The sequence below is a fragment of the Nyctereutes procyonoides genome, unplaced genomic scaffold (assembly GCF_905146905.1).
Source record: "Nyctereutes procyonoides isolate TBG_1078 unplaced genomic scaffold, NYPRO_anot_genome, whole genome shotgun sequence".
Taxonomy (NCBI): domain Eukaryota; kingdom Metazoa; phylum Chordata; class Mammalia; order Carnivora; family Canidae; genus Nyctereutes; species Nyctereutes procyonoides.
Window position 1 is genome coordinate 77020784 of NW_026575140.1, and position 20700 is coordinate 77041483.

The following is a 20700-nucleotide window of genomic DNA, read 5'->3' on the forward strand; positions in this document are numbered from 1 at the left end:
CTCTAAGTTTTTGTCTAAATACTGCTCTAAGTAATGTCACAAATGTAAAGATGCATTTTTGTTGTCATTCAGTTTAGAATATTTCTTAATATCTCTCTTTAAAGTTGAGATGTAATTCACATATCATAAAGTCCATCATTTCAAAGTATATAGTTCAGTGGGTTTTTGCTGTATTCACAAGTGATGTGATATTTAATCTTTACCGCTAATTCCAGAACATTTCTATTACTTCGGCATGTCCCTTTTGCTTTTTGTCTTTGGTAAGTTATTTAGAAAAGGGTTGTTTAGTTTTCAGATATTTGAAATTTCCCTAGATATCTTATCATGATTGATGTCTAATTTAATTTCCTTGTAGTCAGAGAAATAACACTTTATATGATTTTGATCCCTTTAAATTTACTGGGACTTGCTTTGGGATCCAAGATGTGCCCTACTTTGTTGAATACATCGTATGCACTAGGAAGGAGTATGTATTCTGCTGTTGTTGGGTGTAGTATTCCAGAGATGTTATTTATAGGAAGGTGGTTGATACTTTGCTGTTAAGATCTTCTGTGTTGGATGGAGGGGGCAAGATGGCGGAAGAGCAGGGTCCCCAAATCACCTGTCCCCACCAAATTACCTAGATAACCTTCAAACCATCCTGAAAATTTACGAATTCGGCCTGAGATGTAAAGAGAGACCAGCTGGAATGCTACAGTGAGAAGAGTTCACGCTTCTATCAAGGTAGGAAGACGGGGGAAAAAGAAATAAAGGAACAAAAGGCCTCCGAGGGGGAGGGGCCCCGCGAGGAGCCGGGCTGAGGCCGGGGCGAGTGTCCCCAGGACCGGAGAGCCCCGTCCCGGAGGAGCAGGAGCTGCACCAACCTTCCCGGGCGGGCGGCAAGGGGCTCGCAGGGAGTTGGAGCAGGACCCAGGAGAGCGGGGATGCCCTCAGGCTCCCGGGGACACTAACAGACACCTGCGAGCGCAGGAGAGTGCTCCGAGCTCCCTAAGGGCTGCAGCGCGCACGGCGGGGACCGACCGGAGCAGCTCGGAGGGGCTCGGGAGCGGCTCCAGGGAGGGAGCTGCAGGGCGGGAGCGCGAATCCACCAGCGCAGGCCCCGGGGCACAGGGCGCCGGGACACAGCCCAGGATCCGGCCTCCCCCGGGACAGGCAGAGGCCGGGAGGGCCCGAGACAGCGAGGACGCTCCTGCCCCGAGCTGAGCAGATCAGCGGCCCCGCCCCGGAGCCTCCAGGCCCTGCGGACGGAGAGCCGAGCCCCGAGCCCCGTAGTTCCTGCGGAGGCTGAATCCAGGCTTCCAGAGTTGCCATAGCAACTGCTGCTGTTCCTCCCTGGGGTAAACAACCCCCGCTGAGCCCTGCAGCAGGCAGGGGCAGAGCAGCTCCCCCAAGTGCTAACACCTGAAAATCAGCACAGCAGGCCCCTCCCCCAGAAGACCAGCTAGAGGGGCCAGTGATACTCCCCCGTGTTCCAATACAACTTGTTTCTGGCCACTCTGCACTGAGCAAAATGACTAGAAGGAAAACCTCAACTCAAAAGAAAGAATCAGAAACAGCCCTCTTTCCCACAGAGTTACAAAATCTGGATTACACTTCAATGTCAGAAAGCCAATTCAGAAGCACTATTCTACAGCTACTGGTGGCTCTAGAAAAAAGCATTAAGGCCTCACGAGACTTCATGACTGCAGAATTTAGATCCAATCAGGCAGAAATTAAAAATCAATTGAATGAGATGCAATCCAAACTAGAAGTCCTAACGACGAGGGTTAACAAGGTGGAAGAACGAGTGAGTGACATAGAAGACAAGTTAATGGCAAAGAGGGAAACTGAGGAAAAAAGAGATAAACAATTGAAGGACCATGAAGACAGATTAAGGCAAATAAACGACAGCCTGAGGAAGAAAAACCTACGTTTAATTGGGGTTCCCGAGGGCGCCGAAAGGGACAGAGGGCCAGAATATGTATTTGAACAAATCCTAGCTGAAAACTTTCCCAATCTGGGAAGGGAAACAGGCATTCAGATCCAGGAAATAGAGAGATCCCCCCCTAAAATCAATAAAAACCGTTCAACACCTCGACATCTAATAGTGAAGCTTGCAAATTCCAAAGATAAAGAGAAGATCCTTAAAGCAGCAAGAGACAAGAAGTCCCTGACTTTCATGGGGAGGAATATTAGGGTAACAGCAGACCTCTCCACAGAGACGTGGCAGGCCAGAAAGGGCTGGCAGGATATATTCAGGGTCCTAAATGAGAAGAACATGCAACCAAGAATACTTTATCCAGCAAGGCTCTCATTCAAAATGGAAGGAGAGATAAAGAGCTTCCAAGACAGGCAGGAACTGAAAGAATATGTGACCTCCAAACCAGCTCTGCAAGAAATTTTAAGGGGGACTCTTAAAACTCCCCTTTAAGAAGAAGTTCAAGTAACTCTGAACGTGAATGGGCTTAATGACCCCATCAAAAGGCGCAGAGTTTCAGACTGGATAAAAAAACAGGACCCATCTATTTGCTGTCTACAAGAGACTCATTTTAGACAGAAGGACACCTACAACCTGAAAATAAAAGGTTGGAGAACCATTTACCATTCAAATGGTTCTCAAAATATACCCTAAAAACTACAGAACACTTCTGAAAGAAATTGAGGAAGACACAAAGAGATGGAAAAATATTCCATGCTCATGGATTGGCAGAATTAATATTGTGAAAATGTCAATGTTACCCAGGGCAATTTACACGTATAATGCAATCCCTATCAAAATACCATGGACTTTCTTCAGAGACTTAGAACAAATTATTTTAAGATTTGTGTGGAATCAGAAAAGACCCCAAACAGCCAGGGGAATTTTAAAAAAAGAAAACCATATCTGGGGGCATCGCAATGCCAGATTTCAGGTTGTACTACAAAGCTGTGTTCATCAAGGCAGTGTGGTCCTGGCACAAAAACAGACATATAGATCAATGGAACAGAACAGAGAACCCAGAAGTGGACCCTGAACTTTATGCTCAACTAATATGCGATAAAGGAGGAAAGACGATCCACTAGAAGAAAGACAGTCTCTTCAATAAATGGTGCTGGGAAAATTGGACATCCACATGCAGAAGAATGAAACTGGACCACTCTCTTGCACCATACACAAAGATAAACTCAAAATAGATGAAAGATCTAAATGTGAGACAAGATTCCATCAAAATCCCAGAGGAGAACTCAGGCAACACCCTTTTTGAACTTGGCCACAGTAACCGGAGAAGGACAAACGGTGTATGTTCTCATTCATTTGGGGAATATGAATAATAGCGAAAGGGAATATAAGGGAAGGGAGAAGAAATGTGTGAGAAATATCAGAAAGGGAGACAGAACATAAAGACTTCTAACTCTGGGAAATGAACTAGGGGTGGTGGAGGGGGAGGAGGGTGGGGGGTGGGGGTGAATGGGTGACGGGCACTGGGGGGTACACTTGACGGGATGAGCACTGGGTGTTATTCTGTATGTTGGTAAATTGAACACCAATAAAAATTAATTTATAAAAAAAAAAATAAAATAAAATGATTAACTTTAAAAAAAAAAAAAAAAAAAAAGATCTTCTGTGTTCTTACTATTTTTTTTTTGACTAGTTCTAGTAATTTCTAAGAGAGCAGTGGTAAAATCTCCAACTATGATTGTGGGAGATTTTTTCCTTTAAATCCTGTTAATTTTAGCTTTATGTATTTTGAGGCTCTGTTATTAAGTACATGCACATTTATAATTATCTTTTCTGTTTGTGTCCCTTCTACTGTTAGGAAATATCCCTCTTGTCTATGGTGATAACCTTCACCTTGAAGTCTGTTTTACCTTCCAGCCTTTTTTATGTTTACTGTTTCAGTAGTATATCTTCTACCATCCATTTACTTTCTACCTACCGGTGTCTTTGTATTTGAAGGGTTTCTTATAGGCAGCATCTAGTAGGGTCTTGCTTTTTTATTCATTCTGCTAGGCACTGCTTTAACTAAAATGCTTAAACCATTAACAGTTAACATAATTGTTGATATGGTTGGATTTAGGTTCAAGATTTTGTGTGTGTGTGTGTGTGTATCTTTATTTTTTATTACTCTGTTTTTCCTTTACTGACTTTTCTTTATTATTTAGATGGTTTTGGTATTCTGCTTTTATTTAGGTATTACTTTTTTATTATTTTTTTTTCAGTGGTTGCTCTAAGGATTACATCATGCGTACTCTGTCATAGTCTTTTTTGAATTAATATGACTTTTAATATAATGTTAAACTTCACATAAAATTTAGAAACCTTGCAACCATGTAAGTCCCTGACTTTTTTTATTATTGTTGTCCTATGTATCCCATTGAAATATATTAAAAAAACCTACAAGACAATGATTTTACTTTTGCTTTACATCATTATACCAGTTTTAAAGAATTTAAGGGGAAAGAAGCAGTCTTACATTTACGCAGATACTTCTTTTGCTCATCCTTCATTCCTGAGAATCCCTGTATCCCCCTGGTTAAGTTTCCTTACAGCCTGAAGAAATTCTATTAGCATTTTTTTGTCAAGCAGATCTATCTGTTACGCATTTTCTTGGTTTTCCTTCATTTGAGAATCAATTTATTTCATTCACCTTCATTCCTGGAAGACGTGTTTGTTGATATATAATTCTGGTTTGATAGTACTTTAAAGATATGCCATAGTTATCTTTCCTCTCTGATTTCTGATGAGAAATCTACAGTCATTTCATGTCCTGCATGCAGTCCGTCATTTTGTGTAAAGATTTCAAGATCTTTTTTCTTATCTGGTTTTTAGTGGTTATGTTGTGATGTATGTAAGGGTATGGTTTTGTGTTTATCCTGTTTGGGTATGCTGATCTGGAGTCTATAAATGTATGTCTTTCACCAAATTTGGGAAATATTCAGGTGTTATTTCTTCAAATACTTTATTTTTCCTGCTCTGGTCCCTTTTTCCTATTCTAAGACTCAAATCACACATGCTTTTATTATTATCTTCCTGGTCTTTGGGGCTTTTTTCTTTTCAATCTTTTTTTTTTGGTGTTCTTTATAATGGATAATTTCTACTGTTCTGTACTTATAACCAGGTTCACCAATTCGTGTGTCATTTCTATTCTGTTGTTGAGCCCATTAGTGAATTTCTTACTTCACATGTTATATTTTTCTGTTCTAAAATTCTTTTCTTAAGAAATTGACATCAAATATCATGTCTAATTTTTATTTTTTTTATTTTTATTTTTTTTACGATAGTCATACAGAGAGAGAGAGAGAGAGAGAGAGAGAGAGAGAGAGGCAGAGGGAGAAGCAAGCTCCATGCACCAGGAGCCTGACGTGGGATTCGATCCCGGGTCTCCAGGATTGCGCCCTGGGCCAAAGGCATGCGCCAAACCGCTGCGCCACCCAGGGATCCCTCATGTCTAATTTTTAAAAAAATTTCTTATTCCACTTCTCTGGGAAGAATCTTTGTCTTTTGTTCATTTCAAGTGTGTGTTCCTTTACCCTGTGAGACACAATTATGTGATCATAATTACATTATGATAAATAATGTATGAAATATAAAATAATTACATTATTTTAAAATGCTTGGTAATTCCAGCATTTGAACCATCTTGGGGTTGGCACCTGGTGATTGTCTTTTCTCTTGAGAACTGGACAGGTTTTATTGGTATGTGTGTACATTGAATAATTTTGGGTTGTATCCTGGACATGTGAATGACATACATGAAATAGAATCTACTGGAGGATGTGGATATTTTTGTTTTAGCGGAAAGTGTATCTGTTTAGATTTAGACTGTGGGTTCCTTCTCACATACAAATCTCCATTTCATTCACTAAACCTTTGCCATGTTGGTTTAAGTCTGCTCCACATGCGTGTAGTTTAGGGATTAGGGTGAGGCTTGTGTGAGTTCATACACAGAATTAGAGGACTTACTTGATTGATACTCTCTCCTCTGGGATTTCATCCACATTCTCCCTGGCCTGCCAGGGCTTCGTTTCCTGAATCAATAGGGAGAAGTCATTTCTGTTGATGGTGTAGCCATCCATCTGAGATGTTCCAGGCCTGGGATTTTCTCTTGGGGCAAAGCCATTTCCTTCTAAACAGGAAATCCCAGCTTGTGATTGCTGCTCAGGTTTTAAGTCCCCTGCACAAGCCATCTGATTTTGTTTACTCTTCAATATCCTTGGGTAGCTCTTTTTTTTTTTTTTAATATTTTGTTCAAAGTTTTTGCTTGTAATCACCAGGAAGGATGATGGGCTGTTGTGGATAGAACTCAAACTCCAATTGATTGAGTTGTCCTCTCTGGTTGGTGAGAGTTGGAGATTTGGGTTTGACGCCTATTCCTGCTGTTTACCATCAGCCAACCCTTGGTTACTTCATTTGGGGAAAAAAATGGGGATCAGAGAACTCACTGCCCCATCCCCAAGGTTGTGTGGAACAAATAAGGTAATGGATGTGAATGTGCTCTGGAAACTGAAAAAGTGTCTTCAAGTGCTTGTCATCACTGCCACATGCTTATGTGTGTGCCTGTGCGTGTGTGTGCATGTATGGTGTGCATGGTTACTGCTCAGTTACTCCAGAACAGTGGCATCAGTGCTGGCTTTTCCTCTTCAGGCACTTCCTGGACCTCACTACTATACCTGGGGAGACCATGGCGGCATCATCATGGCCATCGCCCAGGGCATGGAAACCAATGAGCTGAAGTAAGTGTCTCTGAGGAAGCTTTTTCTCTTAACATCATGCTGCTCTTCCAGAAAGTAAGTCTGTGAGTATAAGTGGATTGTCTCTCTTCAGTACTAGGTTGTTGACACCAAATCACTGTTGACCTTAGCAAATGATTTACACATTCTTTATCACAAAGAACAAATGATATATTTTTACTGATCCAGCCAAGTACGACTCTATATAAATTTAAATTCATAATGACTAAAAAATTAACCAGAGACTTCACCTGGTCCATCTTTGCTTTGTGTGGGATATAGAATGAGCGATAATAACAACAGTAAATAATAATACATAATAATAATACCCGAGTAATAATTTCAGAATGTGTACTACTTGGTAGCCAATCGACTTTTGCTGTTGACACATCTGGTTTGGGGATTCATAATTAACAGACCTGGAAGGGACATTTGGGGTTAACAGCTTCGTCTTACAAATGAGAAAACCGATACTCAGCAAGGTAAAGTAATTTGCCAAGGATCCCCCCATTTGTTAGTGACGTTAAATTACGTTCTGTACTCTTTGCAAATGTATTGCTCTGAGAAGCAAAAATGTCTAGAGTCTATAACCTCTGCTTGCTCAAGTCTGATTTTATCAGAACCAGTTTGTTGATTATTTTTATCTGAAGTAGTACAAAAGTTAATTTGGCTAACGGTGGGTCAGGGCCAACTGGCCCTCCTTTCTCCCTGTATTTGCACTGAACCCACCGAGATGTGTTCCTAAAGGAAGTGGGGAGGCCTCAGTAATCGTCTTGTTTAATGCAAAGAAAAAAGTCTTCTTTTCCTTTGCTCCTTTTAGAAACAGGACCAGCAGCAAGATAGAGGTGGGTGGTTTGAAAAACGATCTTAGCATCTGGTTTCCCCCACGCTGAATTTGACCTATGTCGAGTAGGCTGGCCCCAAAGAAGCAGAGAGAAGCAACAAAGGGCTGGCATCTGGCTGTTCTTGGGTCTGTGTGACACTAGTCAGCTGCTGCTTTAGAGCCAAGAGCCAGAAGAAGTCCTGTTTGTACCCAACACTGGATCCACATTCCGATTGGTGTTTGCTCAGATGAGGACGGTCACGAAGCACCGTGCTTCCCATATTTGTACCACCACTTATTTCTTTACCCATTAATTTATCAATTCCCATCTCCCATATTTAGCAAGCACTAATTGTGCTGGGTCCTGCACATCTAAAGATGAATAGGATGTTTCCCCTCCCTCATAAGGAGTCGATCCTCCTGGGGTGAGATACACAAGCAAACTGTGATGTTTAGGACTTGGCCGTGTGAGGAATACCGCAGGGGACGTGGGTTGGCTTCCTGGGCAGCATGCATGTCATGCTTCGTGTGGCAGTCTGATCGCGGAGTCACTTTCTGATTTTCCTTGTTTAACTTCTCTGCGGTTGACATTTGCATTCCGAGCTGGCTTCTCTGGAGTAGTTAGCATGATTCTAGTCCTCTTACACCATCTGTTGGTGCATATGTGCTCAGGGAACGCAGCGTCATTGCTGCATGAGCTGGAGCAAAACATGACCAGGAAAATAAACCTGCTGCCAAAAAATCACCATGCCTTCCCCGGATGCTTAAAAATGACAGGGGGCTGAAGTGTGTGTGGGGGTGTGGACTTGAGGGGATTATGGACACTGTAGTACCTTTCTATTTCTCCAGGTTATTTGGAGGTATCTGTGTGCATGGTTCGAATAAAGCATTTGCAAATATGAGAATAATTCCTGCCTCCTGTTGACAAGTGCATGTGTCCTACATAGCAGTCAGAGCTTGGCCTAAATCTGTGTAGCCACCTGGCATTTACTCAGTAGGTTGCCCTCAGAGGTTCTTTTTTTTTTTTTTTTTTTTTTTCCTGCTTCTCTTGATACTCTGCTTTTGACTTGTCCCTGTACTCTACTATCAGCTTCATCAGAAGACAAGCAGGAAATAATACTCTACTTAGTTCATATCCTCAGACCACAGTGGTGACTTACGGTGATAGCCGAGCACGAGTGGGGGATTTCTGCTGCTGGGCCAGGACTTTGGGCCCCTTAAAGTCAGGCCTCCCCGACCACAGTGATGTCTCTCCTTGAGTCTCACAGCCTTTATTGGCGGTCTCATTAATTGGGCATCGATCATATATGGACTTCGTTCATTAGTTAGCTTTTCATTATATGCCTGAATTCTTCAACTCATTAGCAAGGTCTTTTGACCAGTATTTCTATGCCATACAGGCCAGCAGGCACTTAGTAAATGTCTGATCATTCAATAAATAGGTCAAGCACACTTAGTCTTCCAAGATTGCTTATGTCTTTACTGACGGATGAAGCCAGAGGGGCACGGTAGTATGGCAGGTGCACGGTTCTGAGGGGGCCATTCCCGCCGTGCTCTACGTAAATGATGTGCTCCGGAGCTCAAGTAGGAGTGGATGTGTGCCACCCAGAAGCACCAGGGCTGGCCCAGTCCACCTTCCTCCATTTTCACTTGGAGGAACTAATGTGACTTGTCAGTAGTTGGGGCCCAAACTGGACCTTGAGCATATTTCCTGACCCTCTCAGGTCAATTACACGGATGTGTGTTGAACACGTAGTGAGCCAGACGTTGTTCTAGGTACCCAGCATGCAAAGGCGAGTGAGGCGTCAATCAGGAGCTGCCCATGTGCCCTGTGGCTCTGTTGTGTTTCTGAGTCAGCTGGAGAGAGAGGCCACGGGAAGGGCTTGTTCTGAAAGTGAGCTTTCTGACCCAAAGCCTTAAGGGAAGAAAGCCACGCAGCATAACACCAGGAACTCTCGAAAGAGTTTTAGTGGGAACAGAGGTTGGAATGATGTTTCACGAAAGAGTTAGGTTTTTGTTTTGTTTCAGTGGTTGTTCTTTTAAATTATTCATGTCTTTCTTTCCCTGATTAGCCCAGATAACTAAGATTTGACTGTTATTTGTCTCCGCTCCTGCCTTGACTCTCTGCTGAGGCTGTTACCTTTGTTATTGCTAATTGAAATTGAGAGCAAGAAGTGGAACACTTTGTTTTGCTCTTGTGTCTACATGTCTGAAATGAGTAAATAAGAACCCGTTCTTGGGATTCATGTATTCATTCGATCAGCACGCTGTCACTCTGAACCATGCTCTGGGGATTCGGGTTTTTCTTGCATATAATCCCTGAGTCCTTCAGGGAAGGGGCTACTGGGTTCTTGAAGTCTGACCAAAAAAAAAGACGACCCCAACATAAGTTTGTTGGCTTGACCATGAAAAATAAGATCGACTGATCAACTGCCATTTCTTCTTGCTGGTTTACCTGCCAGCAAAATGCTGTCCTTAGTAGTTTCTGATAACATTTTGGGTTTGCCCAATAGCATCATCTGTAGGGGAGATTTCTGATTTCAAGAGGCTTTCCTCCAGGAGTCCCTAAAGGATCACACAAAGTACACCCAGCAGAGCAGCTAGTTTTTTGTGTTTGTTTTTTGTTGTTGTTGTTGTTGTTTTTGCAGGGGGAGACCTGAGTTCTGGAAGCATCCAGAATGGGGGAGGTGGCAGTTAACCTGCATGCTTGGTGGCTGCCCCTTATGTCAGTGGTAACACTGGGACAGTTGTAGAGAGAGCCACCCTCACCTGCATTTTAACCCTCACATGGTGCCTTTGGCCTTCGAGTTAGAGTGGAGCAGGTGTTCTTATCACCTTTTAACTGTTAAGAAGCTGAGGGATGGGGTTAAAAGAATACAGTGCACCTTATTTCATTTCCTTGAGAGAATGTTAATGAGTGCCCCTTCTGTGTGCCGAGAGAGGTGCCACCATGTGCCAGGGGCAGAAAAGTGTAAGATAGAGGGAGCACAGAATGGCAGCCAGCTAGTGCTTGCTACTGGGAAGCCAGGGGAAGGAAGGAGGGGGAAGAGGGAGCTCAAGCAAGGCTGGCGTGTTGTTTCAGGGTTAGTAGGACCTTGGGCAAAGAGGATCAACACATCCATGGGAGGCCTCAGGCTTTAGTACTGATGGAATGCAGATTGCAGGGAGGGGTGGGGAGAAAGGGGGATTGAGGCACCTATAGGTGGGGTCTCGGAGCTGGAGGGGGCCTTGCATGCTGCTTGGGAGAGATCAGGCTTGGTTTTTGCAGGGTTAGTATCTCCTTAGGGTTTTCAGTGGGCGAATGACACAGCTAGATTTGAATTATGGAAGGATGGCCCTGGCAAGTTGAGGAGGATAAATTTAAAAGAAGCAAGACTGGAGGTAAGAGAGGAAGCTGGGAGCTGGTGGGGGTGGACAAAGCATTTTGGGGGGCAAAGTCTGCAGGACTGACTGCTGTTGACTAGCCTGGAGTGATGGGGTGCACTGATCAGACTCCTCCTGGAGGAGCAGGGGAAAAGGGCAGGGAAATCTGGACAGATTGGACTGGATTGCCCTGGGCTGTGCACGGGGAGACATCCAGCAGGAGTCCACACCCGGTTCGGCCTTCCACCAGCCCTTGTGTGAATTCTCTCTTGACGCCGGTGATGGAACATCCTCCTGTCTTTGCTTGAACAGGTTGAGTGACGGGGATTTGCTAGAGCAGAAGGGGCTTTCATTTCACTTTGGGACGGTTTGTTGTTCGTTTCTTCATTCCCTCACTTTTTAAAGGTCCATTTATTTCTTTATGAAATGAGAGTCCTCAAGTCAGAGAGAGCCCAGATTCTCTCTCCAGTTTCTGGTTAGTGGGCGTGTTCTGCTCCCAGGACACACACACACACACACACACACACAGACACACACACGCTGTTTCCTCCTTCACCTGAACACCATGCAGGTGTCTGAGGTGCCCTCCCTGTCCATCCCTCATGTCTCCCACTCCACGACAAATGGTTCCACTTCCTTTCCTCTGAGGCCATGGGATCCCAACGCCATGGATCTCCACCCTCTGGGTATCCTTTAGATCTGTCTCACCGTGTCAGTGCTTTAAAACCTGGGGCCCAGATCTGACCCCGGCAGCTGACCCCGACGTACAGGGATTAACACTGACAGGGCTCGAGATGCTCAGTTCCTGTTAGAGGACATCCAACACTGTGCTCACACTTTTGACAGCCTCCCCAACTTTTTAGCTTCTGCCAAATTGTTTTTTTTTTCATCTTTTTTTTATTTTCAAATTATTTTTTAAAAATGGAGATCCCCATTTACACACCATGAGATGCTTAGATTGTAAATACACGGCTGAATCAGTTCTGGAGGGCACTTGTCAGGATGCCGAGAATGTCCATCCCCCCAGAAAATACCTACCTGCCCCTTCCCTGCCAATACCACTGCCCCTGCTCCACCCCCGTTAGAGGCAGCTGATGGTCTGGTTATATTTTTACCACTGTGGGTTAATTCAGCTTATTCTAGAACTTCCTGTGTTTGTATCTGGCTTCTTTTACTCACCATTTTTTTTTTTTTTTGAGATTCTATCTCTGCTGTGACTTCTATCAGTAGATAAAGTTCAGTTAAACTACAAAACATAAGAGAGCCTTTTCTTCTTATGAGTGTTTTCTTATGAATTTCTCAAGATTTTCTTCATCCTGTAACTGAGCAGGTAGGTTTTTGAAACAACAGGTAGGACTTTATTCTCATTTTTGCTTCTCCTTTTGATACAATAAAAGTGTTTTGAATCCTGTTTTGGCATTAATTGCATTATCAGTACAATTAGCCTTGTATGCTTTGCAAATCTGATAGACTGACCTTCCATATTGTCATGCATATCCTTGACTAATGTGTTGAGCTGTGTGGGAACCAGAGGTCTCATTTTGGATTGAGGTCATATCATATGTCAGTTCAGCACGCTTGGGATTTGATTCACCAGCAGTAAATTTTTATCTAGCTGTGTGGCCTGCAGAGATGCTTAGGAAGAAAGAATGTTGTGTATCATTACCTCCTCCTTCCAATCAAGGATTACCGTGAGGAAAGGAAAATAGGATTAGTTTGTTGTGACTTGCGTGTGAAATCACGTGAGTCCCAGCCCTCACAGACTTCCTTCTGTTCTAAGATCCATCAGATGAGCTGTTTCCATTCTCGAAACCAGTGTTTTCTTCTTCATCTTCCTAAAGGGCTTCAAGATCTCTCTCTGTTCTCCGTGATTCTTTGAGAGATTCATGTCTTTCCATTCCCTAGAATGTGCCCTCTTTTATACTCACTTTCTTTTAATGTCCCTGTTTTTTTTTTTCCCTGCCTTGTCTAATTTGAACATCATTCTACTTGATGAAGATACAACCAAAATAGAAATTGATTCTGCCTTTTTTTTTTACGCCCTGTTGTTACTATTTATACATTGACCATCAGAAGGATGATCCTTTCTAGTTGTTGATAGAATTTTTTTGCTAATTCTTTGTAGAATTTACCAGGCAACCAACGCACCATCCCACTGACCTACTTATCTACCACTTACTTTTATAATTTGAGTCACTTTTTATTTTTATAATTTGGCTGTTTGAGTTTAAGTTGTTTGGCCACTGTTCCTACGGATCACCTGCTGTAGGAATTACAGCTAGAATTAACCAGCAGATTATTGCTGCTCCTCACTTCTTTGCATTTGCACTTTTCTCATCCTGGACATGCTGCTTAACAATCTGAGTTCCTCAAGGAGCTCTCTGGATAGCCACACAGCACTGTCTTCAGTTGAGTATCTTATCAGCACTTCCTTTACTTAATGCATCTGTGATTATATTTATGTTATGTTATATTTAGTATATTCTATTCAGTGGCCTTCCCATCCTCTTGAGAGTTTTTGACCATGGGGTTTATGTCTGTATTTTTACCTGAACATTTTGAACCCTCCAATCCTAAAGACTGGGGCTCTGTATGGTCTTTCACGCCTGGAGGAGCACAGAGATGACTTAGGTTTGTTTCCTTGCAAGGTTCAAGTCATTTTCATGTCATCAAAACCAGTCCTCCTCTAGGGATCAGAGCTTGGTCCACAGCAGGTGTTTCCCAAACTGTTTGTTGCGGTGGTGATGTGACTTGCCCCTTCCCCGAAGTTCTGAAAAAACATTGTTTTCTAAATGCACAGTTTATTCTCAAATACATGGCTGTGCTTGGCCATGCACCTGCTGCTTAGTCTCATTCAGGCGTCATCCCAGAGTCCTCTGGGAACCTCTCAAGAAATGGGAGGCTTCATTTCCTAAGGTTATCTGGGGTTCGATGAGCTCTTAAATAGAATTAACAAAAAGCAGTATGCGAATAGATGGACTTCAGCATCATCACAGAGCAAACAGATAGTTCCCGTCCTGTCTGGATAATGGACCAGTGCTGCTGGTTCATTTTGCTTTAAAAGTGGTACTTGGCCCTTAGCATGTCACACTGGTACGATGCAGGTGAACGGGTTAACTTCTCTCCAGATCTGCTTCAAAATTAGCTTCCTCCAAAAATGTTTCAACCAGAGTATTCCTTCTCTTTGGGAGATTTGTGGAGGAGTCATTTAGTCTTCACCGCCATTCATTATTGATGTTGCCTTGTAGCTCCCCCAACTACCCAGCCCCACCCCTCCACCACTGGTTGAACCTGCAGCCTCTTGCAGAAGTATCCATTTTAGTAACCTCAATTTGGGACGAAGTGTTTAGATTGCATGATGTTGTGAAAAGATTTATGTCAATTATGAGAATGCTGAGGGAGTAAAACTAAAATCTCAAAAAAAGGGGAAAGGTGAAAGAAGTTTTTAAAGATTTTTTTAACTTTATTTTTTCATGAAAGATGCAGAGAGAGAGAGAGAGGCAGAGACATAGGCAGACATAGGCAGGGAGCCTGCTGCAGGACTCGATCCTAGGACCCTGGGATCACGACCTGAGCTAAGGCAGACGCTCAACCACTGAACTGCCCAGGCGTCTTAAAAAAAAGAAGTTCTGTGTGTCATTGGGGTTTGAGACAGAACCTAGAGTTATCTGGTACTAAAGGAAACACTTAGTGGTTTCTCACGCATGTCACCAGCATACTGGGCGATGAAGCAAGTGTTAGGCAGATTTTCCCCTTCTCCTCTTCCTCCCCTTTAATACAAAAAGATCATTTAAAATCAGCACAGTTACTTCAGTGCTGCTGATTTTTTTTTTTTTCCAAGAGCTTGTTTTCTGGTTCTGAGGTAGTCCTCTGTAGAGACTTTTCTCTGCACAGGTTTTTTTTTTTTCCTCCAACTTAAAAATCTGTCAGACCACAGGAAAAAGAGGAATTGTGTAAAGAACACTCTAATAAGTTCACTCAGAATCATCAGTCGCTAACACTTTGCCAGTTTGCTTTACATCCGTCAGTTGTGTGTTCATCCTGTCTGCCTCTCTGTCCATCTGTCTGTCCTTTGCTGAGTTATTTGAAAGAAAGTTTTTTTTTTTAAATTTTTATTTATTTATGATAGTCACACAGAGAGAGAGAGAGGCAGAGACACAGACAGAGGGAGAAGCAGGCTCCATGCAGGGAGCCCGACGTGGGACTCGATCCAGGGTCTCCAGGATCACGCCCTGGGCTGAAGGCAGGTGCCAAACCGCTGCGCCACCCAGGGATCCCCTGAAAGAAAGTTATAACCATCATGCCCTTTCCCAGCTAAATATTGAAAACCTGTATCTCCAATAAATAAGGGTATTTTCCTATGCAATCAGAATGCCATTATCACACTTAAGAGAATTAGCAGGAGTTCAGTGTGCCTTATACACGGTATTTATATTTATATTTGTATTTATATATTTAACACCTGCCTCCCCACCCCACTCCCTCTCAACCCAGGATTCAGTCAAGGTTTCCACATTGCCTGTGGTCGTTAACACCTCTTAATCTCTATGTAACAAGCCTTCTGCCTTCTTTTGTTGGTTTGTTAAGTTTTTCATGCCCCCCCCCCCTCCGTTTTGCTTTGGAAGAATCTGGAACCAGTTGCCATGTAGAATGTCGCCCCTGCTGGATTTGTCTGGTTGTACAGAGTATAACACAAGTGATGTGATATTTGCAAATTTGCAACAGTGCTTCATCCAGGAAGGAGGCGTGTAGTGTCAGATTGTTCCATTGTTCCTGGTGCTGAGTCTGGCGACGGCTGTGATTCTGGTCTGCTGTAGAACTGCATTTCCCCATTCAGAGTGAATGATTCATCTGTGAGTTGATAGTTTTAGACCATGTGGACACCCTGGTCCGCAGCCCTGTTTCACCTGGTGGTTTTAGCGTCCAGTGATGGTGTTGCCTGGCTCGGTTATTACTGTATGGGTGATGGGAGGGTCATTTTTCTCTTGCTATCATTGTTTTCAGCATGTAATAGGTAGCATTGTGATAGAAGAAAAAGTTTCCCCTCCTTCCCTTCTCTCTTCATCATCTGGCCTGACCCTACCTCCCTGGGAGATCCTTTTAGGATCATTCAGAGACCTCTACCCTATTTTTATTTAGCGTATAACCTGTTACCATCATTTTTCTTCTTATGTTCAAATTTTCCCAAACTGACCAGCTAGAGTTCCGTAGTCAAGCTGGCCGCTGTGTCCTTTTGCCCTGATTGCATTGGTCTCTGAGCGCTTTCTTGCTTTCTGGCATGACCTTGAATGTTCCCTGCTTCAGCCATTTCTCTAAGGACTCCTGGCTTCTCTCACTAGTGAATGTTATCTGGAAACCAAGCTTTTGCCCTAGAGACTTTAACCATAAGGATCCTCTTCCTCGTCTTTGGACAGGTACAGTACCAATGAAGGGGAGACCTGGAAAACGTTCATCTTCTCTGAGAGGCCAGTCTTTGTCTACGGTCTCCTCACAGAACCTGGGGAGAAGAGCACTGTCTTCACCATCTTTGGCTCCAACAAAGAGAATGTCCACAACTGGCTGATCCTCCAGGTCAATGCCACGGACGCCTTGGGTAAGCCGCTGCCTCCTTGGCCCTTTTCATGGAAACATTTACTGCCCAAAGCATCAGCTTAGAGCCAACATGCCCACAGAGTCTGTAGCTGTCGAAGAAGATGCACACATAAGCAGTGACCGGGATATTCAGAGACAGTTACTCAGGCAGTTCCCAGTAGGGCCGTGTGTCATTTTGTGTCCTCATTTTTCCAAGTCAGCAGTTCTGGTTTGGCAGACTGAGCGAGTGATTCCTGTGTCAGGGGCCGTGTTCCAGATGATACAGGATCCTCTCAGCTGTCTAGGGTCCTGTCAGCATCCGCTAGCAGGGAGAGGGGTGACTCAGCATCTTCCTTCCTCCCTCATCCCTGTACAGCCCCGCTCTCTCCCCCTCCTTCTGCCTTGGCTAATGACATTCCAACTGAACCAAAAGGTCCTCTCTGCTACCTATTCAGTTTCTACTGCTTAAAATCGTTTTCCTGTTTCAGGATCCATGTACTTGGCTGCTAAATCTCCACCAGAAGACCTCTCTCTCCTCTCTTCTCTGTGTCCAGAGCATAAGCATCCTACTCTTCACGCCCTGAATCACACATTTGTGTCTGTCACCCTGCTTATATCATTCCCCATCAACTAGATTATCAGGTCCTTGGAAATAAGAACCTGTCCTGTCATGTGTATTTTCCACCCACTGAATAGCCTGAGAGCCTTACAGTCAGAGTTTAATGAGTACTTGCTGATTGGAATGGCAAGGAGTTGACGGCCGTTCATCAGTTTTAGGCAGCATGGAATCTGGTTGAAGACACACATATAAGAAAGACCTAGGGTCCCAGAGTAGACATAGGTATACTTTGGAATTTCTGGAGAAACCACTCTACTTAAATTCCAAGGGAATGTGGGTGACGGAGCGATCATCCAGGCTGTTTTACCATTTCTCAGCCTCCTTCCATGAAGCTTCTGTGCCTTCCAAGTAATGACAGTGAATTCTCTATTGCTCTCGGGCCATTACTTCCAGGCGTGCCCACACGTGCTCCCCTTGTCCCCCTGGAAGCAGGCAGGAAACCATATTCCTGAACGACACCATCTATCAAGGATCCGGCCTGATCCTGCCTCCCTGGGAGATAAACACCTCTGATACCCATTTCTGGAGGGAACTGCAGAATCTACTAGAATATTTCAGGAGTTTAGTTGGTGCCAGAGGTGGCTTGCTTCTTCCCAGCTTTCTCAGAAGCACAGCTGTGTTTCAGGAGGTGTCATTTCCATTGGCATGGGTGCTTCCTGGCATCAGAGCAGGCCAATGGGAGGCTTGGCGTAGCTCCAGAGAGTCTGTGTGCCTGCCAAGCAGCAGCGGGACGAGCCAGACGTGGGTGCTCGGGCCGAAGGGGACAGGAAACCCCTATGTGGGGCTCCTTCACATGCTTCCTGCTGCATTTCCCTTTTCCCCAGGGGTTCCCTGCACAGAGAATGACTACAAGCTGTGGTCGCCGTCTGATGAGCGGGGCAACGAGTGTTTGCTAGGACACAAGACTGTTTTCAAACGGAGGACACCGCACGCAACATGCTTTAATGGAGAAGACTTTGACAGGCCGGTGGTGGTGTCCAACTGCTCCTGCACCCGGCAGGACTATGAATGGTTGGTTCTTCTTCGATGCCTGGGGACTGGGTCGGGTCTTGCTCAGCCAGCAGTGTGGCACACAGACTAGAGCCTTCCCCCTGAGGAAAAGAAGGGCAATCATAGGAGGTCGGTATTTATTAATAAGTGTCCTTTTTTTAATGTGCTAAGCACTTTTTATATAGATCACTCTATTTAGTCCTCACAGCTCCACAATGAGGGAGAGGCATCACACCCTAGGGAAGCTGCAGCAGTTGATTTAGGAATAGATCATTCTGGCAATTATTTCAATGAGGACAACTTCAAAAGGGAACACACTGAAGGTTCCACTGTAGGTAACTCCTTTTTCTTAGGAGCCCTGTTCTGCAGAAACGAGGGGACATACATACATATGGGGTCAGTACATACATATTTGAGTGTATATATACAGGCTTGAAGCAGAGTACCCAAGATGTGGCTGAGAAAGGTGGAGGCATGAGAAACCATGGGTGCACAAATCACACGGCCAGAGAGGGAAAGCTGCGTGGGCTTTCCGTGCTTTTATTGTGATTGTTGGCAAGAAGGAGGAGACTGATTTGCTGCTGGCAAACCCGGAAGTTTCTGGAGGTCATGCTGTTTGAGATGGGCCTCAGGGAAGCTCCTGGGTCTGTGGACTGGAGCACTCTGAGATGTGGCAGCAATGGGGAGGGGCAGAGGCAGGGAAGTCCCTGGCGGTTTGGCTTGGATGCCTTGTAGGTATAAAGTAAGGTCAGGGAGTGGAGCTGAGCTGATACTTAAGGGTGGAGGCAGAAGGGGTACAGACCTTATTCTGTGAGCAGGATGAGGGGCTTTGAAGGCTTTTTTTTAAAAAAAAAATTAAAGATTTATTTATTAGCACGAGAGAGCATGAGTGAGGTAGAGGGTCAGGGGGAGAGGGAGACGCAGACTCCCCACCAAGCAGGGAGCCCGACACGGGGCTTGATCCCAGGACCCAGGATCATGACTTGAGCTGAAGGCAGACGCTTAACCGACTGAGTCACCCAGATGTCCCCTTTGAAGGCTTTTGATGAGAGTCAATGATCAGAGCAGAGCCTGGCTTTAGATAATTCTAGAAGTAAAGCATGTAGGGTCTCGGAGCCCCTAGGCAGTCCTTTGAGCCTTGAGCATGGAATCACTCCAGGCCAGGCAGGGCAATCCGCAGAGCATGAGTATCAATCTAGATAGAGCATGTAGCTCCTTTCTCAGTAGTTGCTGAGGCACATAAAACCTAAAGTTGCTTTGGGAAGCCACACTTATCTTGACAAAAGCCAGTGGCCTCTGATATGTCCTAGTCTAGAGGTTGGAACAGGGCCACGGAGTAAATGTTTTAGGCTCTGCAGGCCATATGGTCTCTGCTGGCAGCTCCACAACTGCTCGTGGTGGCACGGAAGCAGCGACAGGTGGATAGGTGCGGCTCTGGTCCCATAAAGCTTGATTTACAAGAACAGCTCTCTAGGTCGGGCCAAGTCCTGCCCTAGACCAGTGCTTCTGAAATGTGAGTGTGCACGTGAATCACCTTGGATCTTGTTAACATGCTGGTTCTGACTCTAGTTCTGGGGGGGTAGCTAGCTCTGCTAGGCTCCCTGTGATCCCGGTGCTGCTTATCTGTAAACCTATCCTTTGAACAGCAGGGTTTTAGACAGTACAAGACGCGCACTCTCTTTGAAAGCTCGGTGGTTCTAAAATAACAGCGTTGACCCTTCTGTTGCAAAACCACAGAGGTTCAATGCCCCTTTGCTGCTTTCTGTTCTCCCTTAGATACCCCCAAATTGTAATTCTATTCTGAGAGCTTTTGCTGGCCCAAGGTCCCCCTGACTGTAGGGGTCCTCTGTGGAAGAGGTTATAGTGCTCTTCTCTCTTCCTTAATCCCCATTATTACTTCAAAATGAAATAAGAAACATGCAAGGAAAATCTAACAACTCTTTGGGATTTTTCCTTAATGACCACTACTATGCTTTTTCTCTAAAATCTGCCTGTCTTCTACCAAACCAACAACCCCCACCACCAGAAACCAGAGGCTGGTGTGCCTTCTTTGAACAAAGGCCTGGCTCCCACTGGTCTACCATGCTCTCCTCAGCTTACTCATGGAGATCACTAGGTGCTGAGTCTTAAAGATTGAGAAATCCACCTGCCCTGTCCCTCACAGAGTTGGGCGTTAGGCCATATGAGGTCATGAGGGTGATGCCTCAAGCCATCTGTGTGTGTAGCTGCTAGAAAGGAGGTGGCTGGACTGTGTGGCTCTTGGAAATGTTCGGTGGCCTTGGACTGGGGCCTTGTGGAGGGAGATGGTCTGAAGGTGGACAGCAGGAGAGGAAATGAGAATGCATGAGCTTATAGTATCTGTGCGTTAGTTCGGTTCCTGAGTGACAACTACATCGGAAAGTCTGGTTGCTTTTGACAGTCCTTTCTGATCTCTCTGGGACGCCCCGCCACTGGCCCGTATGTTCCCTGATTTCAGAGCTAGTCTCTTTCAGAAGCTGGGTTTAGCACTCCAGCGTGTATTCACAGCCTATTAGGCTAGAGATTGAAGAAATCTTACTAAGGACAGGTGCTTTGCCATCGGAGGCAAATAAGTAATTAGCTAATGCTCCACCTACCTCTCCAAAAAGATTTTAGGCAGCCATTT

General features: G+C 44.6%; 1 protein-coding gene across 1 annotated transcript in view; it reads left to right on the forward strand.

Moving 5' to 3' along the window:
* Nucleotides 1-20700, forward strand: part of SORL1 (sortilin related receptor 1) — a 158938-nt gene that overhangs the window by 62890 nt on the left and 75348 nt on the right. Inside the window, exons 12-14 of the mRNA XM_055305675.1 lie at nucleotides 6605-6693; nucleotides 16291-16469; nucleotides 17891-18077. Coding sequence (XP_055161650.1) covers nucleotides 6605-6693; nucleotides 16291-16469; nucleotides 17891-18077 — 455 coding nt within the window. The remainder of the gene's footprint in view (nucleotides 1-6604; nucleotides 6694-16290; nucleotides 16470-17890; nucleotides 18078-20700) is intronic.